General features: G+C 32.2%; 2 protein-coding genes across 2 annotated transcripts in view; one reads left to right on the top strand and one right to left on the bottom strand.

The window, feature by feature from the left end:
* Positions 1–5,641, top strand: part of Su(Tpl) (Suppressor of Triplolethal) — a 77,780-nt gene extending 72,139 nt beyond the window's left edge. The window contains exon 13 of the mRNA XM_076499496.1: positions 593–5,641. Coding sequence (XP_076355611.1) covers positions 593–736 — 144 coding nt within the window. The 3' untranslated portion in view covers positions 737–5,641. The remainder of the gene's footprint in view (positions 1–592) is intronic.
* Positions 5,627–26,245, bottom strand: LOC143249515 (receptor expression-enhancing protein 5-like). Its single transcript, XM_076499498.1, has 5 exons — positions 25,904–26,245; positions 11,259–11,352; positions 10,656–10,794; positions 8,893–9,049; positions 5,627–8,036 (listed from the first exon to the last, which is right to left on the bottom strand). Exons 1-5 carry the CDS (start codon positions 26,040–26,042, stop codon positions 7,996–7,998), a joined length of 570 nt encoding a protein of 189 aa, XP_076355613.1. The 5' UTR covers positions 26,043–26,245; the 3' UTR covers positions 5,627–7,995.
* Positions 26,246–27,908: the final 1,663 nt, after the last annotated feature.

Raw genomic sequence — 27,908 nt, forward strand, 5'->3', positions numbered from 1 at the left:
GCCTATTTAAAAAAAACACCTAAATTATATACAGTTTTAACATTTTACCATTCTCAAAGTTACCTAAATAAAACTTGTAATTTGAGAATGTGCCTCTTTTGAAATATTATTCATTCTAGAACAGTTGTTTTTGAGATTTAAATATTTTAGTAAGGGGTTTCTTTTGTAATCACCTTGTACAATAGTGAGGAGTTGTTTTTGCTTTGGTTAAATAATGTATTGCATGTTGTATTTATCTAATATAAAGCTTGTAAGCATTTGTTCAGAACCTTGGTGAAAGACTCATTTTGAGGATGTCACAGTTTGTAGCTGTAAATCCTTGGTGTATTCTTATGTATTCCCATAGATACAAAATATTTAACAGTTAAACAACACTTAAAATCTTTGGAATTATTGAGTAGAAATACTTCTAATAATAAGTTTCTTTAATATGAAATCTTGAATGTAATTAAGAATAAAGCTATTACTGTATCCTTTTTATTTTACTAAGAAATATCTTCACAAAATTAAGAAAATTGATTGTCCATGAATTATTGCTTTAATTTTTAAGTTCTTATTACTGAATAGGACATTTTTATATACTTTTCTTTAGCAAATTATGCATCAGATTAAAGCAGAATACAGAGAAAATAGAAGGAAACAATACCACCTTACAAAGAAAAGATTTCAGTACTTGCACAATAAGTTATCTCATATTAAACAACTTGTTGTGGATTATGACCAGACTCAGTGCTAAAGTCTGGAGAATCTCTTCCTGCCAAATCTGGAATCATGAAAAGTTTTTATAGAAAATTAAGTAGTAAAAGATATTTGAGAGACTTTTTATGAATTTTGTAAAAATTGCAGAGGAATTTCGGAAACTTAATGCATTGGTATTCAATATAGAAAAATTATACTTAAAGTATGAGAAGTAGAAAAAAAAATGAAACTGTAGGTGGATTCCCTGTGAAGAACTTGCAAAAGTCACATAAAATGTTAAGTTTATGGGAAATATACAGTATCTGTTGTGCAAATAAAACATAGCTCACTGGAATAATTTGTCTAGCCAACTGCATGTATGTATGTATGACCCCTTCCCATTTTCACCCAGTTTGCATTCCATTTGTTTTGCCTAAACATAATGACGTGGTCAGTTGTTTCATGTGTGCACTTTAATTATTATTATTTTGATAATTTTCATGCTTTTTCTCTTGTTTTGAAGTAGGTATATATATATGAGTTTGATCATTTTTGAAAACATACCAACAAATAAAGGTAATTCATATTTTTCTGTCACCTCCTCAGTATAGGGTTATACTGCAGTCTAAATAATACTACACTGTCCATTTAAAGTATGAATCTTAATATTATAGAAAATCTAATTATGGTGCAGGTTAGGGATGTGTGTGTAGCTCATCCAGTTTGGCTGCATATCAGTCCATGTGAAGTAACTTGTGATGCTGTGATAGGGATTAGTCTGTTTTAACTTGTGTGGTGAACATTCCACTGTCTTGTTCCTGCTTTTTTTTTTGACATGTGATATTTCAATATTTGAGCTGAAAACTCGTACAGCTTTGTATGTGTTCAAACAGAAGACTGACTGTTGATGTGTCGTGTGTTTTTGTATATGTGTTATATAAATTAACAATGTTATTTATTGTCTGCTTTCATGTGTTTTTTTTTTTTCTTTATTTGCTTAAGTTGATGCCTACCTCACAAAATCTATAAATATTGCTGATTTAATTTTTTGATGAAAAGAGTTTTGCCCATCATTTGTAACAGGAAGTAGAACATTGTTCAGTGTAACACTTTTCTCATTATTTGCTCATATGTGGTTTGATTTCTGTAACATGAAAATGATTTGGTTTTATTCATATTATTTCTTTGTAGATGTAGTTTTTTTCTCATCATTTCTTAAACAAATTGTAACACAATACTCTAGTTATTTAAATTTTTAGTTGACAAGAAAAACATTTGATGCCAATTAATATTGATGATAAAGTGCAATTAAACATAAATTTCAGACTGCTTGATATAAAGTGGTTGTGTATAAATGTAATATTCTACAAGTCAGCTACAAAAGTTGTGTTCATAATGAGGAATGTTTTACATATTTTTATTAAACAAGTTTTATTTAAGTTGATATACTACATTTGTCTAAATTTGTTAAGTTATATGAAGAAAAAACTAGTTGACTTTTTTTGTCTTTTGGTAACAAAAACTGTTACTTGACCTGTAATCTGTATGTGTTAGAATTTTTGCAGTCACTTTGGTTTGTCTGTCTGACTGGTTAAAGGATATGTGAAAATAGTTTTACAACTGCTTGTTCTATTTTATGGTTGGATAGACTGACTTGTTATAGAAAATTGTACCTGTAATACTGAAGGGAATTACTGTGCATATTATAATTATTTATTGTTTCCTAAACTATTCTGAAAGTATAATTCTGGTGAACAAATGTAGTGAAAAAAATTTCTGGTACATTTTGCTTATTATAATATATGATACAGTAAAATTGTGAATGCTTAAAATACAGAAAAAGTTTAAATTTGTTTTGTAATACTTTAAAATTGTTACTTTATCTGCTTCCATTCATATAATTTTCCTTTATTTACTGTTTAGTGTTGAATGTCTGTTGTTGATTACTTATAATTTAATAGCAAAATCTTGAATTCCACCACCAGGCTACTTCACATAGAAGTAAATCATGTAACAATGTCAACAGGGACAGGAAGTTGTATGACTTAATTTTTAAAAAAAAAATAGTTTTTAACAATTGTAACACCAAAGTATAAATACTGCCGACATTTAATCTTGATAGAAATTCACCTCTTTCAATGATATTCATGTTGACGACTGGAACGGCTAAACGACAATTTTGTTAATATTTTTAATATATGTACCTATTAGTCAGTAACTTGTTGCTTACTTATATTCTCACATGCTCTTGTATATAGAAGCTGGTATTTGGTTCTGAATTTTGGATTTATAGTATACAGAACTGAGGGTATTGTTATAAACACTGACTTAATCAAGGTGATATAAATATTTATTGCCTAGTAATGTGACCTTACTCATGAATGTTTTTGTTAAATATAAATCAACTATGAAAAGAAAAATGTTTGTTAATTTCTGGTAATGATACTTATGAAGATGTTCTTGAGATATAGAAACATATTCACCCTCTAATACACATTGTAACATAGATATGAAATCTTTGTTTATTCATACCTGTACAAATGCTTCAGTTCTGTAGGTGAAATACTTTTACACATCCAGAAGAGTCTAAATAAACTATAGAATTACATTTGGTTTCTCAATTTAACAGTTTACTTCTAGATATTGTATCCATTTACAAACTACCAAAATATATTTCACAAAGACATTTTTTGTACATTATACAGGGTGTTTGGAAAGTCACTGTGCACTTGTATATTTATTAACAAACATGTTTCAATATAGAATACAGGAGGTAACTGTGAATGACAATTATAAAAAATGTTGAAAGTGACCCCCGTTGGCATCAATACAGGCTTGGATCCTTCTTATTTTGTTTCGAAACACTGCTATCAGTTGCTGGCTTGAAATAGACTGAATAAAATATGATTACCAAACTGCACAGTGACTTTCCAAACACCCTGTATATCTATTTATGTAACAAGTTCAAAGAAAACATTTTTCCATTATTTTCATATGTGCAATAGGGGGTTAATATGTTTGTAAACTGTTCAAATATAATTTGTCAAAGATAGTTACTGTGTTGAATATCTTCTGAGTGAAAAATAAATGAATAACCCATTAAGATAATATAGTTTATTAAGAGTGGCATCCTGTAGTACTCTGCAGAGATTTATTCAAATATATGAAGCATATAATAAATCATTGTCAAAATTGTTTTTGGTTTAGTAAATTATTGATTTTACAAATAAATGACTAAGTATTTTTCTTGTAAAAATAATGTAAATTACACCTTAAAAGAATAATTATTGGAAATTGAAAGCTTCATAAAATCTATACATACATGTATCAGAGGGTCTCAAGTATTCAAATGTAGTTAAATTCATCTTTAAATAGTTCAGTTCAGTCTCAGGCTGACTCTAGTAATGTAAATTATCTTTCTGATAAAAACAACTTGCATTTTAAACATAAAAAAAATTGAACATTAAGATTAGTATTCTTGTGTACAAATCTTGAGGTGCTAGTTTTTAGGACAATTTTATATTCAGATCAGGAATTGTGCATCTTTTCATGAAGTTGAAGAACCAGTAAAAATAGTTTACTTTCTATAGAGGTATATTCCTTTTGATCATTTGGAATTACAAAGGGTACAGTAAATGAGCAATTTCTAAATTCTTTTGATGTTCAGCAGCGAGTGTTACTGTTGTCAAGTTCAGTTCATCTTTAAAAAGAAAAAAAGCCAAACACTGTCTGAATTATAAGAGAATAATTATGAAATATTTATAGTACTAAGAATACTTAGATAAAATCTAAAATTAGACCTTGAAAGAACTTTTAAAAATATTGTAAATAATCATTACTAGGTCATTCCATAATGATGCTTACAATCAATAGAGAATAAGATATGCATTTTAAGTTTGAAAATATTTAATCCTAAACCTATCCAAAAACTTATACCAGAGTATTTTTAGATTTATCTGCAAGGACAGCTAAATATTTTTCTTATAGCTATTTAGAAATGAAATAAACCCATTTACATCACTTCATGATTTATTTTTAATTTTCACCTGTTCAATATGGCTGGATGAATATCATCTAATCAATCTATGTTATCAGTATACATTTGCTTTTTCTCAGTGCTTGAAACTAAGTCATATAATCATAAAAATTTTGCTCTTTTTTAATGTTAACAGAAGTTGTTTTATTAATGCTGAATGCTGCTAGGTCAAACAAATATGGTTGAATATTTTCATAGACTTAAGTTGACTAGTATTGAACAGAGTTAAATTTTATTTAAAGGTTATTAGTATATTTTTTCTTAATGTTAGTAGAGAATATCCATATAATAATGGTATTTTATAGAAACTGTATTAAGCTATTAACTACTAAGGGAATAGGGATATTATTTAAAGTGCCATTATTTAATAATGTGAATGGTCAACTGCAACTTAAGTTAATTATTCATTCCAAGTATTTTGCTGAACCAAACTGGAAAGCTAAAGAATTCTTGTACTGCTGCCCAAAAGGTGAACACGTATGCTTGTTGCCATGTCTGATGTTTTATTTTATTGAATTCATTAAGGAATATCTGATCAAAGGTAACTATAAAAGAGGAACCCAATAATTTAATGCAAAATAAATTTTTTATACCTTTGTTTATGCATATCTATATTTATTTTGTAAAAAATTATTAATGAAATAGCATGTTAAATTTTCTGATTAAGGATATTGCAGGGACTCAAATGATTAAAATGTTTTGGAAATGATAGTTGAAAGAAAATTAGATAAATTGTATTTAAAATGTGGTAAAAAAAAAAGCATTTTATAACCCCTTCTATTGAATTTTCTGGGAAAAGATCAGATGTGACATTAAACATACTTTTGTAATGAAAAATAAAACCACCTTACTTGGGTGGCTGTTGTGATGCCAGTGAGTGTTATAAAAATGTGTACATTCATAAAATAAACATTTGTTGCATTTAAACCTTTCAGTTGTTTTATTTCCAGTACTAGATAATTGTTACATTGCCACCAAAAGGATTTCCAGTACTAGATAATTGTTACATTGCCACCAAAGGGAAAGGGAGATAAGAACTTGATAAGGGTCTTACTATAGGATATAGTGCCCTACAACAATAATGTACATTAAGCTTTCATTTATAACTGTAAATTAAGGTGAAAAATGTAACTTGTTGTCTAGCTTCCCTTGACTAACCAGGTATGTTGTTACCAGTATAGGTAAATCAATAACTAATTCTAAAATTCTTCTGAACTGTTTCACATTAACTTTAAAGTGAAATCTAAATTTTGAGTGCTCAAAGTTGTTCCTTGAATGTTAATATAAAACATTGCTTTAATGAAGCCACTGATCCCATATCTCTACATTTAACTTGTTTGTTCACATTCCAGGGGGAGGTCAAGAGCAATATCTAGTTGTTTAAAGGGGGGGAAAGAGGCTCAAACATTAAAATCTTGTGAAATAAAGTTCACTTTTATTTAAAAGCACATCTGAAAATAAGTTACACTTTACATGTTATTCACTTTCCAACACTAAGTTCATGTCATGTTTAGGTTCCTTTCTGAAAAATTAAACATTGAATACATACAAGAATTTAAAATTTTATGGTTAATAAGCTATATTTGATAATTACTATGTACATATTTGTGATATGGATATATATAATTATACTTCAAAAAATGGCCTTACTTTAAAGAACATGGTGATAGGGAAAAAATTCTCATTGTATTTTCATATTTATGGTAAAGCAAATGCAACATGGTACACTTGATACTTTTACAATTACTTCTGATGCAGCATAGTTATGCTTCTTACAAGAATAAGGCAATTGTTTGAAGTATAATAGTCCTTGTCACAAAACAATATAGAATTCTTCTAATTTTGTCTTGCTACATTTTATGTCTGCACTGTTATAGATGTTATGGTGTTTGATTTCCCTATTCTGGACAATACAAAACTAAGCATGACATCTACTTTTATTGGAACATAAAATAACTTTTTCAATAACATGGAAATCATTGACAACTGAGTGACTGATGTCAAGTTGTTTTGTGTCATTTATTGTTGGCTGTGTAAGTATGCAAAATTTAGACAACTTCAAACCATTGTAAACATTTATTGTATCAGATACAACAGTCTTTAAACTAATTTAATTCCAAACAATACCAGTAATTTAAACTTCAGATGTGAACAGGGTGTACTTTAAGATTACAAAGACGCACGTTCGAGTCTCACATACTATACAATAATTTCAGAGCACTTAACGAGTAAAGCACATGGCTGTTAAAATACCCAAGTACCTAAACATATTCTAGGAAAGATTGTTTTTCTGTGCTCATAACATAGAAAAAAAATTAAAAACACTCCAGAGAAAATCAACAGTAATTAAATGTGTTACTATTACACTTGCAAGTAAGAAATGGGGTATTGTGCTTCACCATCAGGTTTATTTTTTAGGATCATCTATATAACAGATCTTAATTTTAAACCACATAACTGAAGCAACCAATTTATAGGAAGCCCTGTATTTACACAGTAATAGATGTTATACAAAAATGAGATTTTATAAAAAGATAAAATATTAATGTCACACTTCAAAGAAATTTCAAAATTGTGTGGTTAATTTGAATATACAGAGTTCACTCTGTAAAAATACATTACATTCATAATTTTTAAACCAAATACTTCAGTCTAGCTCTTGTTAAAAAAGTAAAATTAATTTGAATATACAAAGAGTTCATTTCAAAAAGAGTAAAAATGTACATTCTACTGGTAATTTTAAAAAATACTTTTCCTTAGATGAAGTATTTTTCTTGGAGAAAATATAACCAAATAAACAAAAACTTGAATTGTTAGTTATGACTAATGTCTGACACTAACAAAAAGAAATGTGTATTTGTATAAAACTATCTTACTGAAATTACAACAACGTTTTGCTAAGTCACTTTTCCAAAATTGAAATGCAAATCAACACAAATTAGGTGCATTTTGTGAGTAACAAACATTAATTTGATTCATATTTTGTTCTATATACAAGACTTAAGATGATATGGTTGAAAGCTGCTGAAGAGAGAAAAGGTGAACCAATAATTTTGTTTGCATTAAATGTACACTATTTTAACAATAAATGTAAAAACAAAAATTAAATTGTTTGTTGAGGAAATAAGTAGAAAACTATAGGCATGCTAATAACACTAAGCAGAATTGATACATGTTTCCTTCTGATGTTTGAATACAAACTTGAAAAAAATTAAAACAGAATTGCAAGTCAGTTGGAGAAATTATGTGCAGTTGATAAACATACATAAAGGTAAAATATTTTACTCTTTCTTTATTTCTTCAGTAGCTAACTTGGTGGCAGCTAGAAAAGCAAAACATTTTCATTACTTACAACATTTATAAAAATAACATTATCTGGGTGTATGTTAGTAAAATATCATCATAAGCTCTTATACACTTAAAAATCATTGGAACTTAAGTTTATATCCAGTATCTTGAGCTTACATTTTTAATTTCAAATTTCTCTCATTCTCAAGTACTTAAATGTATATTTGTGTAAAAATGTATCTACATTGCTCACTCCCTTACTCAGCATTTTGTTTAAAATAAAATTATTTAACAAATATATTTTCCTAACTTCCATTACAAATATTCTCAGCACTTTCCAAGGAATTACTGCACTTTTTTTATTTGCAAATAGTTCCCATTTCTGAGAAAAGAGCAAAGTATGATTCTACAAACCAAATATAGATAGGTAGATAATTTATGTTTCGTTAGTAAATATGAATTTATATACACATCTACAAAAGTTCTATGAAGAAAATCAATACTTTGGTGTGATGATAGCAACTTCAGTAAATGAATTTAAATACTGATAATGAAGCCCGAAATATTCTCTCATCAGGGCTGAAGCAAAGAAGGCAATTGCCTCTGCACTTTTTTTCCAAAATTAAAGTATAACCTTCCATACATGTTTGTAGTTTACACTTAACATTGAATATGCTGCTTCATTTAAATTTGAATTATAATTTAGGCACAACTAAATATATATTTAGTGTCAATAGGTTTATTTAGTATAAAAATAATGAACACCTCTAGAACATAAGAATAAAGTGCAAGAGAAAAAAAAATGGTTTCAGGAAGAAGGTTATTAAAAAGATGTGCAAAAATGTGTAAATGTATTTAAATTACCTAATTGTAATAATTCTAAACTTTACCTTTGCCAGCAAAATCAGTAGCCTTCGATATGGCTGAGTCAATGTAATTGTCAATTGTTTCTTTGTTTTTCAGAAAAACAGGTCTAATGAAACGACGGTAGATGAACTGAGAACCATTGAAATCAACTGGTGCAAAACACCAAATCATGAATATGCACTATAAAATGAAAGCACATCTTAAAGTTATAATGCTTTCTAGGGTGCACTGCAATTAATCATTTCATTTTGGTTATAAAACACATTAATTAAAAAACTTAATTTCACTTCAAGTATAAAGAAATTCATAAAATCTAAAAATTTTCATATGTAAAATGAAACTAAGATCCTTTATTCTACTGTGACTGAAAAATATTTATTTGGATTTTGCTAACAAGGTTTTAACCTTTTTTCTCACTCTCTGGTCACCTTCCTTATTAGGAAGAACATACGTTTAAATAAAAGGTTCCCACAAACTGTAGCATCTGTAAGCCAATAATATACCCTAGATGGAAGTACCTGTGTGCAATTTCCACCTGGTATATGGTATTTTATTATTATTACTTTTTTTCTAAACTGTTAGTTGAAGGAATGTGGTATTTTTGATATTATATCTTACTGAGAAATTTTAAAATTATGTGAAGGTACTGTCTTACAAAGTAGAGGTTTAGGTTATTTCTGTGGAAGGGATCAGTAGTCATCTAATAATTTCATCCTCACTGCCCTGTAAAGAAGAAATTAAACTGTAGGGATACTATTAGTTGCTCAAATTTCTTGGGAGAAAGCATGAGATAACACCCTATAGTTACTGAACCTGCAAAACAGCCTTCCATATGTTACTGTAGAAAGTGTAAAGAATGTTGGAGAGAACATGGGGTGAGTGTTTAATGTTTAACCACTGCATTAGGAATAAGCTGATTGTAAAAGTTACTGGATAAAATCTTCAGCTGTAGAGCTGAGTTTGAAATGAACTTCACTGGTGGTGATAACACTATGTAAAAAAATTACTTTTTCTTGTTCCTGGGACTGATACGCGAAATGATTTACGTTACAGTTGCAAATTTGAAAAACTGCTCACTTCTAAACATTTTTGTATAACTTTAGCATAAATACATGTAAATCTTGATTCATATGTTGCTTTATTCAGACCTTATGCAAATAAAAATGTGCAAATTTGCCCATTTTAATGTAGAAAATAGGTTAATTTTTAAATTTCATTATCCAGGTCACAAAAGCAAAGTTTGAAGGGAATAATGGCCATTTTCTGTGCTTTAACAACATAAGCAATTAAGAAATAACACATACTATACAGGAACAAAATTTGTGTTACATAGTGTTATAAATAAGGATCTGATGAAAAGAAGAAACCTGCACTTGAAGAAATTCTGACAAAACCAATCTCTTTCTTTGAACACAGTTGAAGATTCAAAATTTGTAAAATTTAAAGTACATGAAAAACTAAAAACGTATTTGTATCAGACTTGAGATTTTGAGATATGTAATAAACTGGAACAGTATAGTTCACTTATTGTGAACATTACAACAAACAGTCAACACTGAAAAGTATAATCTTATTAGCATACCATCCACAACTGGCATTATGCAGGTCAGCAATATGTCTCATGCTGAATACTATACACATTTTACTTGAAGCTCCTGGATTATACTAGTAAATCAATTTCACTCAATTGTGATATTGAACAACATATTCTTGAAAACAATTTTATAATAAAAAAATATTTAGTTATATCTATTTTCTTTTCCTTCATAAAATAAAAAAGGCTTACTTTTGCTAGCCAGTAGAATGGAAACCAGCTCAACATAATGTCTGAGAAATATTCAAAAACACTGAATGTTGCAAATACTACCCAATACGTCAACCACTTTGTGTCATCATCCTTATTACGACTTTCAATGGCTTGGATCCTGAACAGCAAGATATAAAATAGTATATGAAAGAACTGATACATACAAAAACAAGTTCTCTTGCTGTTCATGTACTTAAATGGTCAACTGCTGTTAGAAATATGTCAATGGAGATATGCAACAATACTGGGTTTATAAACAAGAATTGCCTATAATATTGCTCATGAAATGAATCATTAAAAGGCATAAATGGATAAAATGTAAAATAATTAGTGTACAGATCCTTGTACACATGGCTATTTTAAAACAATTAGTTCATGTTACAATTTTATTTTTTAAAGTGAAAACTGAAAACACTTGTTTCAATTCTGGGGTTATGTTTTAATATTACTAATTCAGGGCATTCTGTCAATAACACAAGTGAAACACTTTTTACATATTCATTAATTTATCATCACTTTCTAACAGGCCTTAGACAACTCTACAACTGACTACAAATAATTAAACTTTTAATGGTAACTTACGATGCATAAGCAGGATACACAAATCCAATGCTGTTACAAATAAGTTCTGCACCATGACCAATGACTAAATACAAAGCCAGAAGTGCTATTCCTCCTAAAAAAAGGTGAAAAATAACTGTTTAAAAGCAAAAACATTTTACTTTAACTATCTTAATCTGCTTATGCTCTCAGCTTTCTCATCTTAACTTATGTTTGATATTTCTAACTGATAAAAAGATTTTATTTCATCCATAGAAAATATATAACAAATGGTCTGAGAAGTTTGGTTTTTGAATCTTTCCTGCATTTACATTTATATTGAAGCCTTGAATCTTAAACAAAATGAGGAAAACAAATACAGTATTACAATAATATACACCTGGATTTATTCAAGTGATAAATTGGAATTTCTTCTAAAATAAAGATTTTTTTTTTTAAAAAAGAAGCACAAATAGTATACATAATTAGTTAGAAATAAATTAACATTACAAGACAGAACCTGGCAACTTAATATTCTTCAAATTGTCTTTCTCAAAATAATACATAAACACACAAACCAAGAACTTTGGATACAAAAAGGGATGGTGGCATGTTGAGTATTTTTCTTTCTTCATACTAATCCCTAGATTACTAAAATATTTGTATCCCTGAACAGGCCTGTTAAAAAATATATTCCAAACTTTGACGAGGAAGTTGCGTTAAGTGTACTGGCAGTCCAAGTGTCCTCCATTATTGTAAGAGCTGTACAACTACAGAGGATGTGCTATTATTTGAAAAATCAACTTGGTATTGACCATTAAATGTATTGATTTTTCTGAAGAGAAAAACTTTATTCTTCTGAATTATGTAAACAGTATTAAAGCCATAGGCTCCAATATGATCCTTTTACTGTCTTTGCAGTATGATGAAGTAGAACATTTCATTTCCATTTCATCTCAAATGGTGTTTTCTTCTGAAAAGATTTTGCCTTAAGGAATACTGAACTACATTTGTTTTACATCCACTGAATAATTTACCAGGCCATCATTTATGATGGTCAAATTATGAAAATAAAAGGTTATAGTGCAATTGCTTTAGTGCATTATATATGGTATGTTATTGAATTTAATAGAACATACTGCTCATTAAAAGTTAGAAAATGTGAAGAATAAAACTGACCTATTCAGGGGAATCAATATACTTGATGTGTAAGAAACCCTAAGCTGATTTATTGGGCAACATACCCTCAACTGGTTCCACAGCTTTCCTAATTTAGAGAAGATATATTGGATTGCCAACATATTTACAAGACAACTTCCTCCTACATATAAGTAGTAGAAGAGACCATTACTTGTTCACCAATGTGAAGATAGTAGTAGTCAAGGAATGAGTGAAAAAGAATACAGTATTCACACCTCTGTGCTTCATGTGCTGCTTCCCAACATTCTGCATGTAGTGTATGCAAGTGTGTGCAAATGATAACCTTAACTTCACATATTGTACAAGGATGTCTTGAAACTATGATCTTTGACTTGTACAAGGTATAAGTTAAATTCATCTCTTCTAGGTAGTACCAGTAAGAACATATTCAAGTATCCAAGCAGATGCTGAAAGTTCATTATACAAGAAAAAAGTATCAAACAAACCAAGTAGAATGCACAACACCTAGCATGTGCATTTGGTGCAATTTGCTTCTGGCAAATGCATGTGTGCATTGTTAATATTTTAAGAATTATGTGCATGTAACTATTAAAAACATGTTCCAAATACAATTGCTGCAATGATTGCATATATATATTTTTTATTTTGTATTATTTTAATGTTTATAAATACACATTAATTTGCAATGACCTGGTAAAGTGCTAAGCATACTATGTATGTCAAGAAATAAATACATCCAAGTGATTAACCACTTGGATAGCCAGACTATTATTGGTAAGTCATATGCATTACCAGGAGCCTTAACAATTTAGTTCATAAGTACATCTGAACTGTTAGCCAATAATCATATTTAACAGGAAATGTAATGGGCAAAGCCTATTTCCTTGGACCAGTAAACCAACACTATCATTTCCTCTTCAATTAATAAACATACAAATTGTTCTAAAACAACTTTACATTTACAATGTTATTAGTGTTGCTTGTATTTTTAAATTCTGGCAAAAAAGCATTTAGTTGAATGAATAAAAATATTATATATAGTAAATTAAAAAACTATTTACTTTTAAATATATAAAAGATAAAAATAAGCTGTGAAAAGCAGAAAAAGATATATGAAATTTATTAATTTATAATAACATACTTCCCTATCAGTTTCACTGATTTGTTAGTAAAATCTGCCATCTAAAAGTACCTTGTATGGTAAAACAAATGTTTTATTATCAGTTTTTTTACACAGTAAAAGCAAGTGTGTGTCAATAAATCATATTCAATAAGATGAATCATACCTCTTACAAAACTATAATATAAAATTTACAAATTTTCATATGCCAATTTATTTATACATTTTGATACAAACATCAAATAATTAACTAATTTCTGTACAACTAGCAATGTAAAAAACACGACCCACAAAACTAGTTATGTTATATACAACAATCATAACTTGAAAATAAAAAAGGTATAGAGGCACACTAGGATTGATCAGGTTACAAACATAATACTAAAAACAATTCTTCAACTATAAAAAATGAAACCAGTCAATCATGAGACAACAAGCAAGTTTCATTAGTTGAATGTATTAAAATAAGGCAAAGAACACATTACAAAACAAAACCTTGGCTGCTCTAATTCTTTTTCTAAATGCATTTATGTAAATTTTTGGTTTTGTCTAATACTTTTTGATCTATTGAAATGAAACATGAACAAGGTATGTAACAATTATGAATCTAAAATAGGTTATCAGAAGACATTGTACAAGCACATGTAAAGAAAAAAAATACTTGTACCACTCCTATAACAATATATGACTAATGAAGAATATAACAATCTCTCCTAATTTATCTTTTCAAAACCACATATATAGACATGATACCTATTGCTCTTGGATCCATTAATCTCACTAGAACACAGAACTTATTACTAAATAAAGTGAAACAGCTTTCACGTTTGATACTGTTCTTCTAGATCGTCTTTCCTGTTAACCGGAGGATCAAAATTTAAATACAAAGCAAATTTCCTCTAAGCTACATTGAAGACAAGATCAAGCCTTGAATATATCTGGCAAGTTGAACAAAGGCATTCTGCCAGCTATTGTAAAATGTCTCTTCAAAAACTAGGTAAAAAATTAAGAAAAACAACAGTACTTGTACATTAGCTTAAGTCAACCTCAATGTTCGAAATGGAGACCTAAGAACACTAGCCCATTTTATTTTTTTAATAAAGTTTTGGATTCTCATGACTTTCCTAAACAAATGTGCTTATTGTAATAGAACTTCAAACTTTTCTTATAAATGCATGTTGAAGTTTAGGTCTTAAAAAAACCAATCATTACTTTAGTCGATATTAAAATTTAGTGATTTCCAAATATATAATTATGACAGTTCTTCTATTTGTATTAAACTTCTGATGAAAGCAAGCTACCTACACAGATCAAGACAAAAATATACCCAGTAGGACAAAGGTAACCAGATATTGCTCAAAATATTTTACTTATAATGATTACATTGTATTATTCATCACTTGGGTGCCCTTGATCTTAATATTTTAATGCTTTCTAAATTACCTGAGGTTTGATATGCCTAACTAAATTATTTGAGAACTGGCAGTGACACTTAATCTGCATCTTCAACCTGGAACTTTCAGAGCCCTTCTAAATTAAATTTTGAATGTAAATTTTATACACCCATAACTTGGTAGATCCATTTAATCTAAAGTGGGTTGATGTGGTTAACGAAATTACTTTCAACTTAGTTTGTCCATCTATCTACCTGTAACTTGGGTTTGATTGATTGATTTAGTGTTTTATGGCACAAAGCAGCAAGGCTATCTGCACCAGACATTCGGTAAAAATGTAAAAAAATAAAATAAAAAATAAATAAAATAAATTTAGTAATAGACATAAATGGAAATGAAGGTAAAACAAAAAAGTATAAAACCAATGTTGACACCTAATCTACAATGTTAAGATAGAAGGCAGAGTATAAGAAGTTGTAAGGTATTTACTCTAGCAAAAAGGTAATGGTCATAACCTGCCAAAAAGACTAACAGGTAAGTTCAAGAACCACCGTCAGTCACCTGAAGTTGGTCTTTCCAGTCCTGGTTATGTGTCATAGCAACCAGTATCAAAATGTAAAAGAATAGAAGTTTTAAAAGATACATAGCAAAATTGTAACAATGAGTAGCCAAATGTCCAGTAACAAGATAAAGTCAAGTAAATGGAGTAAAATTTGTAAAAGTAAATGAAGGTAAAAACAAAACAGCAATTAAAACAGAAAATGATGTAAAAACCAATGGTTACATCCAGTCTTCAAAGTTGTAAAATATTTACTCTGGCAAAATGGTAATGATCATAACCTGCCAAGAAGACTAACAGGTAAGTTCAAGAACCACCATCAATCACCTGAAGTTGGCCTTTCCAGTCCTGGTTCCGGGTTATGTGTCATAGCAGCTATTATCAAAATGTAAAAGAATAAAAGTTTTAAGAGACACTCCACAAAATCGTAATAATGAGTAGCCAAATGTCCAGTAAAAAGATAAAAGTCAAGTAAATGGAGTAAAATTTGTAAAAGTAATTGAAGATAAAAGCAAAACGGCAATTAAAACAGAAAATGGCGTAAAAACCAATGTTGACATCCAGTCAACAAAGTTGTAAAGGACTACCTGTAGCAGAATGGTAATGATCATAACCCGCCAGGAAAACTAACAGGTAAGTATAAAAACCACCGTCAGTCACCTGAAGTTGGTCTTTCCAGTCCTGGTTCCAGGTTATGAGTCAATATGGCCAGTACTAAAAAGTAAAGTAGTAAAAGTATGAAATGATATGCAGCAAAAGTATAATAACAACTCGCCAGGACGACTAACGAGTAGTTCAAACGGATAGTTCAAACAGTAGCGTTAGTCACCTGAAGTTGGCCCTTCCAGTCCTGGTGTCGAGTTATTTAATGATCTGGCCATTGTCCAGTGTCAAATTGAAGGAGAGAGATTAAAACTGTAAAAAAGGAACCACAATTAAAAAGGTGTAATGAATAAATATGAAACACTTAAATGAGATTAAAAAGGTTAATGGCCATTAAAAAATTAAAAACATTATCATGGTGGACAGAGTCACCATCACCAATAACTCTGTCCAATGTTACAGACTGACCCTGGGAAAAAATACGTTTAAAATATTGCTGTAGTTGAGAATTGTAACGATGGCAAGAAAGTAAAACGTGGCTGATAGTGATTTGAGTGTTACACAAACTACACATTGGTACATCAGTTCCAGATAAAAGAAAATGATGAGTTAAAAAACTGTGACCAATGCATAGTCTAGTGAGAACAACTTCCTCCTTCCGAACTTTACAGTAGCTAGATGGCCAAAGTCCAATTTTGGGTTTGATTTGAAAAAGTTTGTTGTCACGTTGCTCACTCCAAGTGGACTGCCAGCTGGCACGGAGCCGAGCCTTGAAGACAACACCATAGTCCATGTATGGAATAGGCATAGGAGTGATGGTGCTGAAGCAGACATATTTAGCTGCCATGTCTGCAAACTCATTCCTGCAAATACCAACATGGCCTGGTATCCAGAAAAACTGGATTGAAGTAGCTGCTAACGAGAACTGGGCCAGTCGGTTTCGAATATCAGCGAGAATAGGATGTGAGCTAACGTGTAGCGATTCCAAGGCAAGTATAGAACTAAGCGAATCAGTATAAATAGTGCAGTTGGAGTACTGCTCAGCTGCAATATGATCCAGGGCAAGAGATATGGCATACAGTTCAGCAGTGAACACAGAAGCTGTAGAAGGGATTCTGCGTGCAATTACTGACCCATAGCAAACCATAGCAGAACCCACTGAATTACCTGATTTGGAACCATCTGTATAAATGGGAACTGAATGATTGTTTGAAAGATATTCATTGAATAAAAGATGGTACTTCCAATCTGGAGTATCTGCCTTTTTTAGGTGACTGAAAGAAAGGTCACATTTGGGGGCTGTAATAAGCCATGGTGGGATGGGCCGACCTGTGGAATCTGCAATGTTATCCAAGGACAGACCCAATTCATCTAATTGTGCCCGGATGCGAAGGCCAAATGGAGCAATGACAGATCGTCTGTTCTGAAAAAGTACTGCCCACCAAGGAAGGAAAACACATTTCCAGGTGGGATGCTTTGGTAAGGAATGAAGTTTCGAAGTATATTGTAAAGATAGTTGCAAATGGCAAAGGTGTAGAGAAGGTTCATGAGATTCAATGTATATACTTTGAACTGGAGAGGTACGGAAAGCCCCAGTGCAGAGTCGAAGTCCTTGGTGATGAATGGGGTCCAGCATCTTTAAGGCCGAAGGTCTGGCAGAGCCATAGACCATTGATCCATAATCGAGTTTCGATCTAATAAGAGTACGATACACCTTTAACATTGAACAGCGATCTGCCCCCCCAACTGGTAGAAGAGAGAACATGGAGGATGTTCAGTGCTCTTGTGCATTTGACCCAAAGCTGCTTTAAGTGTGGTATAAAGGTCAGTTTACGATCAAAGATAAGCCCCAAGAACTTGGTCTCCGGGACCACTGGCAACAAAACTTCACTGATATGAAGTTCAGGGTCAGGGTGAATACCCGTCAAGCGGCAAAAGTGCATGCATACAGTTTTGGAGAGAGAGAAATTAAAGCCGTTAGCCAGAATCCACTTCCATTACACAATTGAGGGCAGTTTATAGTTGCCGCTCAATATATCTCATGTTTGACGACTGACATGAGATGTGAAGGTCGTCGACATACAGCCCATTCGCAACAGTGAGAGGGAGTTGTTCAGTGATGGCATTTATCTTTATACTGAAGAGTGTAACACTCAATACACAGCCTTGAGGGACTCCAAGTTCCTGTACAAAAGAACGGAAAGTGTCGAACCTACACGAACTTGGAATCTCCTGTCCATTAAAAATTTTTAATAAACATGGGTAGATGGCCACGTAACCCATATGTATGGAGGTCTCAAAACGCCATACCTCCATGTTGTGTCATAAGCCTTCTCTATGTCAAAGAATATTGATACAAGATGTTGGCGGTTGAGAAAGGCTTCTCTGATAGATGTTTCAAGACGAATTAGGTGGTCTGTGGTGGAGTGCTGTCGACGGAACCCACACTGGGTGGGCAAGAGGAGGTTGTTTGATTCAAGGAACCAAACAAGACGAGCATTAACCATCCTTTCTAATGTCTTACAGAGACAGCTCGTCAAAGCAATTGGACGGTAGTTTGAAGGAATTTTGGGATCTTTCCCTGGCTTAGAGAAAGGTAAAATAATAGCCTGGTGCCAGGCATAAGGAAAAACATTCTCCTGCCAGATCCGGTTGAAAACAATCAGAAGGACATCAAGAGAAGCAGGAGATAGATGGTGCAGCATGTCATAATGAATATCATCAGGTCCAACAGACGTACTGGCAGACCGATGAAGGGCCATTTTTAGTTCCACCAGGGTAAAGGGACAGTTATAGTCAAAGAAACAGTCAGTTCGAAGGAAAGAGGTGATCGCTCTGCCCGAGTCTTGATGGCCAGGAAGGTGGAGGAACAAGCAGAAGTGCTAGATACCCGGCAAAAGCTTTCACCTAGAGTGTTAGCGATGTTCCAAACATCAGTCACCTCTTGACCATCAGAGAGTAAGATCGAGAGGGGGACAGAATTGCAGTGCCCATTAACCTTTCGAATCCTGTCCCATATGATCTTGGAACTGGTGGTAGAAGATATGCTGGTTGTGAACTTAATCCAAGATTCCTTCTGGCTTTGACGTCTTACCCACCTAGCATGTGCACGAGCCCGTTGGATAGCAACCCGGTTTGAAAGTGTGGGATATCTACGAAAAGTATCCCAGGCCCGCTTTTGAACCTTCCATGCTAAGTGGCAAGCAGGATTCCACCACGGACGAGGATATCGTGGAAAACGTGTCATTAGGAATACACTGAGCAGCTGCATGTGTAATACAGTCAGTTACCGCTGCTACACAGTCGTCTATTGATGGCTGATTTACAATGGCAGGATCAAGTTCTGCGAGAGCAGTGAAAGTGGACCAGTCTGCCCGATCCAGCTTCCACCGGGGCACGCGGCTAGGGTGGCATCGACCACGGCCAGTCTCTCTCAAAATCAGAAAATGATCACTGCCTAGTGGATTACTGTTAACCCTCCATGAAAAATGGGAGAATAATGAAGGGGAGCAAACAGAGATCAATAGCAGTAAAGGACTGACTAGGTGCATGAAAATAAGTGGAAGAACCAGTGTTGAAAAAGAGAAAGATTCTGATCAGAGAGCATACGCTCTACAGATCGACCCCTCCCATCAATAACAGCACTTCCCCAGAGTGGATGATGTCCATTACAATCCCCTAGGATTAGAAATGGAGATGGCAACTGTTCAACGAGAGCATCAAGATCTGATTGATCATATGTCTCTCCAGGGGACAGGTACAAAGAACAAACAGTGATGGTATGACCCAAGGAAACACGGATGGCTACAGCCTCCAAGGGTGTGTTGAGTGACAAAGACAGGGTGGGCACGTGTTGATCAACCAACAGTGCCACCCCTCCATGTACTCGACCATCACACAACCTGTCATTTCTGTACATAGAAAACTGCCGAATGGAGACAGTATCAGCAGTTTTGAGAAATGTTTCTTGTAAAGAAAGACAAACAGGATGGTAGGAAGCAATCAGCGTTTTGATATCATCCAGATTAGAACGTAAACCTCGACAGTTCCATTGTATCAAGGTGACTATTTTTAAGAACGGGTAGGTGAAGTGGCTGGAGAACCCTTCAGTTTATGACCACGTCTTTTTTCTTTACTGTCTTTAGTTGGAGGAGGTCTATCAACCTCCATGGATCCTGCTCTGGGTCGGGTGGGCAGGTTTTTGTTATTGGAAGGGGAATCCAGTGACTGAGGACGAGAATGAATAATTGTTTTATCTCTTGTGGTGGGAGAAAAAGATGTATCAGAAGAAATGCCTGTATTTGAAACTGAAGAACGTGGATCTTGAGGTTTGTTGGAAGGTATGGGAGGAACAGAGATGGGTGTGGAAGTCGATTCATCAACTTTTTTAACCACGGAGGTCAAAAGGCTTTTCATTTGTTTTGAAAATGATTCTCTTGGAGGTACAGAGAGATCTGTCTGCACTCCCACTGTAGTTGTGGAATGAAGTGCAGCAGCATATGTCCAAGATGGAGTTGTGGACAGCAATTTCCGAGCCTCAGAATAACTAATGTCATGTGTCGTTTTCAAACGCTGTACCTCTTTTTCCTCCAACCATTTTGGGCAAGAATGAAAGCAAGAGGGGTGAGAACCATTGCAGTTTACGCAATGTGGGTTCGTGTCACAGTCATAGGCATCGTGGTCCTTGCCTCCACAACGAGCACATGTCAGGGAACCACGACAAGATGTCTTTGAGTGGCCCGAATCTCTGACATTGGAAACATCGAAGAGGGTTTGGTATGTATGGCCGAACCCTGCAAATGAGATAACCTGCCTTGATGGTGGCAGGTGCACGTGGTGAAGTAAATGTTAAAACGAGAGTATTTGTTGGCAGTGTAACTCCATCTTTGCGAGTGGAGATGCTCCTCACTGCCGAAACTCCTTAAGTGGAGAGACCAGCGAGAATCTCCGACTCGGGAATGTTCTTCAAATCCCTCTCAACAATAACTCCTCGTGATGAATTCAAGGTAGCATGAGGAGTAACCTCAATAGGTATATCCCCAATTGCCTTTGAATTCAAGAGGAGTTCACTGTGTTGGGATGTGGATGTTTCAACCAATATGTCACCAGATCGAAGTTTCTTTACTGACTTTGGAGAGCCTGCAAGTCCCTCTAGTCCCTTTTGAATAAAAAAAGGGGACATTTGCCCTAAAGGTTTTTCCGAAAGAGAATGTAATATAAGAAAATGAGGTACGTGTGTTACTGATGTTGAAGATTGCTGTTCTGAGTATTCAAGACGTGGTCACTTACCCATTGACTGTTTTTTTACAGTTTTATTTAAATTTTTTGGAGGATCCATAGGAAAAAGAAAAAATTTCGATACCCACTAACCCCACCCACCATGGAGCCCTACAATGGGACACACTACAAAGTCATGCAAGGACAATGCAGCAACGCCAGGGTTTTGTGAGCACTATACCCAAACACCAGCATCAGGCACAATGTCCACAACACCCGTTGAGAACTTCCAACACTGGTACTTGGTTGACTCTAGCCCAAGTGGACCAGCCGATTGACCCAAGGGGGGTCACCCAAAGGCCACCCGTCTACAGGAATTCGAGGCCAAAGTGGTGTGTTAGGGTTGGACCCCTCAACCACCAGGATCCTCTCCTCCCCTTCACGGGTCGCCACGCACGGCAAACACGTGGGTGGATCTTTAGATCCCAGAGAAGGTAACCAGATAGAACAGAACCTTCCCTGGGAGGTCCCCTCACCACATACAGGAATCCACACCGAGGGGCTGTAACTTGGGATATCCATTTTATCAACCTTTAATTAGGGAGGTCTATCCAATCCAAATAATGACTTGATGTGTCTAACTACATTATATTAGATCTAGTCAATCCATCCATTTACTTACAACTCGATAGATCCGGCATAATCTCATAGTGACTAGATGTATCCAACTAAATTACTTTAGACTTAGCTTGTCATCTACCTGTAACTTGCATTAAATTAATCTGTTAATATTGTTCATCATATTTTAAAACTATAATTAAAAAAATTATTGCACAGCAAAGTGTTTCTAGCTTACAGTCAACTACATATGGATGACATAAGGTAGTAAAACAAAATCTGCATAAACTGGAAACACTATCATAAAACTTGATTACGTACAACACATTAGCATTTGATTTAATGCACCAGTTTTACAGTAGTCTAAATCTGTAAATTGTGCGATTGTTTTTAATAAGGTATGCTTTGGTTATACCACTATATATTTTATTGTGAATGGAATATAAAACCCAGAAGTCATTATTTCAAGGACAAAATTTAATATTTTAGTTTTTCTCAAGGACTTTTAAAATGGTGATAATTGTCTTATTACAAGAATTAAAAAATTTATTTATTTTAATAAATATTTTATGAAAATTTATTTTATGAAATATCAGTAAATGTGACATTTGCATTACTTGTCAGCTAGCTATATCAGGATAATATTTTACAGTGTATGAAGTATACATTAACAATAACAGACAATATGGGACAACCTAGCTCTTAAAGGCTGTCACTAAATACCCACCCTTAACAAATAAAAATTTAAACCTCGATTTCATGAAAAACATCAATTCCTCTGTTGAACTTCTCTAAAGGGCTGTCTTCCTCACTACTGCCACACCATAATTTATTCTATGAAATCAGTCATTCTTTTAATAAAATTGTCTTAATTGGAGTTCTGATATATGAAGGTAGCTTGCTCCAATTGGAAATTAATGATTCCAAACAGAAGAGCAAAAAATGAGTTTACAATAAATAATACTATTGTTACTAAGGCTAAGAATAAAATAAAATGTAAAGTCTTAGCCTATGATTGCACAACACAATGAATATAAATATGCACTTGCATGCTTATGTAGTTTATAAACAGGTTTAACTTTTAGTTATAATAGAAAACAGACAAATGTACTTTTAATTTTTGATGGCATAATTTACTTTTAATGATTGTATTATAGATTTCAAAGGTAAAATTTGAAAATTTAATGTATGAAATATAGACCTACATACATCCCTTGATTTGCTACAGTCCAAAGCAGAAGGTGCAGTGAATCAAAGAAAATGCAATAGACCTTATGTCACAGATGGTATTCTGAATTTTACCTTTGGTGAAAAGAAGCCTAATACAATAATTACATAGCCTACTGCACGATATAGAATACCAAATTACGGACACTATTACAATATCATCCACAATTTAATTTAGATTACTATATGGCGAGAACCCACCGACTGCTGATTTGCTGTATAGAGTATGATCTGCCTCTGACAGTTAAAGGAAAGTATGCCATATAGTGTACAACTTGCACATTTAAAGCAGCAATAGGCAATGGGTTAAAAGGGTTAAACTATAAATATTAGCCGTTATCTTTAACACAATTTTGTAGAAAATTATAAAAATATGATCTTGTAAAAATCAAACAAAAAGAACACTAGCTGCTAAGCAATAATAAACATAACAATAAATATTCGTTTATTCTTTTTCTCCATAAAAATTTATAATAAGTTAATTTGTTCATTCATTCATGTAATTCATAAATACATCTTATATAAGTATCAAAGATTAAAGTTAATTTCTAAAAATGTAACTAATTGTTTCAATAAAATAATTAATTCTGTCATAAGAATTTTCCTTTACTCCTATTTTCATTTTTAAATTACAATTTTAGTAATGTCTATTGCTAAGTGAGTATTATCAGCAAAAGTTTCAAAGATCAGTTGTAATGTGAACTTTGTTTACTAGCACCTTATCAGGTCAAGTCAATGTCAATAGGTCTTTTTTTTATCTATACAGAGACTCCCCTCAATATCCAAGTACAACATGCAATACAATGAGGTTTTAGAAACTTAATATTATATACTATATTTTACTTTTGTAACTGGAAGCTACAGTAAAAACAGAAAACATTAAAAGCAAATTCCAATTACACCTCTCAAAAATAAAAGGTTTTATAAAACCCCATTGAACCAACAGAGAACACTAATTCTCCAAACCACCAATTTAATCTAAATGGACATTTTCATCTCCACATACTTGACTAGAATACTAAAATTTGAGCTAAATCAACCAAGCAAGACTTACTTTCAAGGAAATCATCCATTTTATAATTAATACAAAAATAGTTCTACTTCAAGTTTTGGGTTAAGTTAGTTTATCAACAAATGTTGAGGTCATACTTTCATCACCTGGACACAGGCTAACTTTGCAGTCTTGCTAATCCTTTAAAATTGACCATGAGATATTTTGCCAATATATCCAATAATGTAAAACACCCACTTTCATGGTGTTAACTTATGTTTGTTAATTATAAAAGTTAAGTTGAGAAAAAATAAAGTTTCTTTCCATACTAAGTGCCACACAATATTTTTAATTTCTACAATTAGTCCAGTTTCACTCTGCATTTCATTAAAACATCTCAAACATAAATGACTATATAATGTTCTTATAAAATTCATAACTAATGACACTTAAGATGATATGCCATACATTTTTACAGCAGAAGAAATGGCCAATTTTAAATTATTTATAATTGGGCTAAAACATGAGGGCACACCTAAATATTAAAACTTAAGACCTAATAAACCTGATGTTTTATAAATAAACCAGTTTTCAAGCTTTTAAATGAGTTAAACAGACCCCAAGATGTAAAAGTCTATTTGATTTTTTATATTTGGCTACAGTTTATTTTACCATACTTGCTTTAAAAGGAATATACCCACTATGTAATTCACCTTATCTAACATGGTCATGCAAGAACTGTTTAAACTAGCTACATTTTAACAACCTCTAGAAGTCTCAAACTTGTAAATGATGAATTTTCCTCTCAAAATCTTAAAGAATTCATATAAAACAAAATTAAAATTTCTTTATTAAAATATTATATTTCATTGTTATAATTAAACAAGATTTCAATCCCTACAATTTTAAATAACACTTCTTGCCTGAATAATAATAAATATAGTTATAGCATAAGATCTGAAAATAACAATGTAAAGATAAATAGATGGTCAACAATTAATTAGCCAAAATTGTGATCAAATATTTGCTTTCCTTAAAACTGACTAAGTACTTAAAACTTAGTAACACTGCTTGAAAGTTACAGATAGGTATCAATAATACCAATTAACTGTAAAAGTTTTTATTCCAGTGGGATTTTCAATTAAGTACATCAATTCTAGGTTAATCCAAGAATTACAAATGAAACCAATTTGAAAATAAATATAAATAAAGACAAACAAAATTAAATAGGATTAAATATTCTCTGGTTTAAAATAGCACAAATTACAATTTACATTAGTGTACAATCCAAACACCTATTAATATAAAAAACCCAGTCCAAAATCTAACACTAGTAACAGTAACATTTATAATAGTAATACAAACTATTTTTAATTTCAGTTCTAATTCATTTTAATTTCAATCTTTTTGGCACTTATACTAAATAAATAAGTTTTGACTTATTAAAGTTATTGATAATGCTACTACTACTAGTAGCACTAATGCTATTAGCTATAACTTGCATTAGTTACTGTGAAAATACAATATTAATGTCATGCCATATATCCAATGAGTAAATGTGAAAAAACTAAGCTGTAATTTGTAAATTATACTTGGTGAATAGAGAGTAACCTTGCCTTGACTTAGTTACACGCTAAAATTGTATATTATAATTTATATTCGGTATTTTCACATTTTAACTCAACAATATACGACAATCTTCCCAAAATATGTAACGTTTTTGCAAGGCTTTGTAAATATCAACTGTAGCTTTTTTTTTCACTCTAACTAATATTAATACCAGCAACGCACTCATACCTAAAGTAATATAAAGCCGTTTAACTCCAGTCTTTCGTTCAATCTTTTCTAATAACTCTGTAAACTTGTTTGATTCATGAAGTTTTGCATCTAATTTCTTCATCCATCTGTTCATACCCTCATTCGGTTTTGAAATCATAGTGCAACGTAGAAAGTACTTTAATATTAGACTAAACGTAATATCCCGTTTCCTTGCGATCTGTTACTACCTACACCTTCCTTCTTTGCCCAATCTTCTCCCAACTACCGAATACTTTCGAAACAGCCAACCTTTAAAGCTAAACTTGGCTTTTAAGTTTTCGTCGGCTAGACCTGTGTTATTTGGATCCCAGCAGAGGGGGTATAAATTCTCAATTATTGTGGGATATTTTCGTACAAAAATACCAATAAATTAGATTAGTACGCATATATAATAGTTAAAAATATAAAGCTGAAATTGAATTAAACAGTAAAAACAAGAAAAAAAGGGACAAATATAGGTATGAATGAAATTAAAGTTTGCGACCATAATTTCACAGCTTCAAAAATGTATATTATACTTAAAAACACATGGCGGTAACCAAATGCATGAAGAAATGTCAAGTTAACAATGACTAAACACGCATACAACAAAAATAAAATGCGCTGTTTCAAGGCTGTCCCTGCATAACTGTCTCAGTAAAAAGTAAAACAAAAATTAGACTTATATTTTACTGTTCAGCTCTTCAGCTTTTGCAAATTACTTTCACACTACTGACGGTAAGTCATTCCACAGGTTAATTACCCAATTAAAAAAATAAAATTGTTTTAACCGGAGCCGAACTTGTTTTTTCCAAATGTTAAACTTGTGTACTCTCATTCTATTGTCTTCAGAATTCAGCATAATCAATTAATTATTATTCTTACCCAAACAGAAACTGAATGAATATATCTTAATATATGTTCATAATATAATCATTCCATCCAGTAATCATCTTAGTAGCCCTCCTCTGAACTCTTTTCAAACAGTCAGTATCCTTTCTTAGACAAAGAGACCCAAACTGCCACAATATTCCAATAATGGATAAATAAAATATGAACGGATGTCATATATAAAAATACCACACATTTCTATTTTCTTATTTTAATAGAGTATTGTTCTAAGTTTATAATTTATTTAAGTGTATGAAGTTTTCATATAACACGTTGTCAAAAAAGTCGTTAAGTTGATGTCACTCTAGTTACTTTTTTCCTTGACATTCTACTGAGACTACACCTGTTCTGTTCATAGGTGGCATGGCTTTAGTTATATATGTTGTATGATAGGTAGCCAGTAGTGCCCCTCATTGGTTGTTCAGGTTTTATCTTAAGATCACAGTCTCGTCTTTTCTTGAATGAAAATGACAATTTGCACAAATAGCACTGACCACTCTGGGTAAAATTGTTATTATCTATGATGTAAGAAGTATTGAAGATAACCAATCCGGAAAATGATTTCGGCCTGATTAGTTTCAAAGGAAGTTACTTGATTCAGTAGAAGTGACCATCCCATGTCTTTAGAAGTACACACAATGTGTTTTTTGCTTTAGATGTGATATAATAAGGATTATTCATTCCTATATTAAACTGTATCCACTCTCTTTATTTCACTCTGATGAGCTCATTTACTCCGAGATTAAATTCTACTTTGCAAAACTTCTTACATTTATGTAGACCTATTCTACTGCTTTTAGGCTAACTCACTTTTAACTAAACCTACTACAGCGTGGACAATAAGCAGAAAGTTTTAGTACTGTGATTATAAGATGTCTTATTGTAGAGTTTTCTGTTGATTATTGTATTGCCACTTACTCCACTCTTGTGTTATACTAGTTTACAAAATTCATAATCGTAAAAATGGACGTACAATCAGGAGTAAGAGTCTGTCACTGAAGGAGGATGATTGTACAAAAGAGTTTTAGATTCTAAGAGACGTTTATCTTGGAAACTGGGCTTTTGAAGATGCTGCAAAGACCCTTCTTGTTGCAGCCAATGGCTCAGAAAGAAG

This window comes from Tachypleus tridentatus, chromosome 4 (assembly GCF_004210375.1).
Source record: "Tachypleus tridentatus isolate NWPU-2018 chromosome 4, ASM421037v1, whole genome shotgun sequence".
In the NCBI taxonomy this organism is placed as follows: Eukaryota; Metazoa; Arthropoda; class Merostomata; order Xiphosura; family Limulidae; genus Tachypleus; species Tachypleus tridentatus.

Excerpts from the sequence above, each read along its gene's own strand:
- LOC143249515 (XM_076499498.1), bottom strand. The coding sequence starts at position 26,042 with ATGATTTCAAAACCGAATGAGGGTATGAACAGATGGATGAAGAAATTA. Across the intron at positions 10,795-11,258 it reads GTGTATCCTGCTTATGCATC|GATCCAAGCCATTGAAAGTC; the intron begins GTAAGTTACCAT and ends CTTGCTGTTCAG. Across the intron at positions 8,037-8,892 it reads TACTGATTTTGCTGGCAAAG|CTGCCACCAAGTTAGCTACT; the intron begins GTAAAGTTTAGA and ends TTGCTTTTCTAG.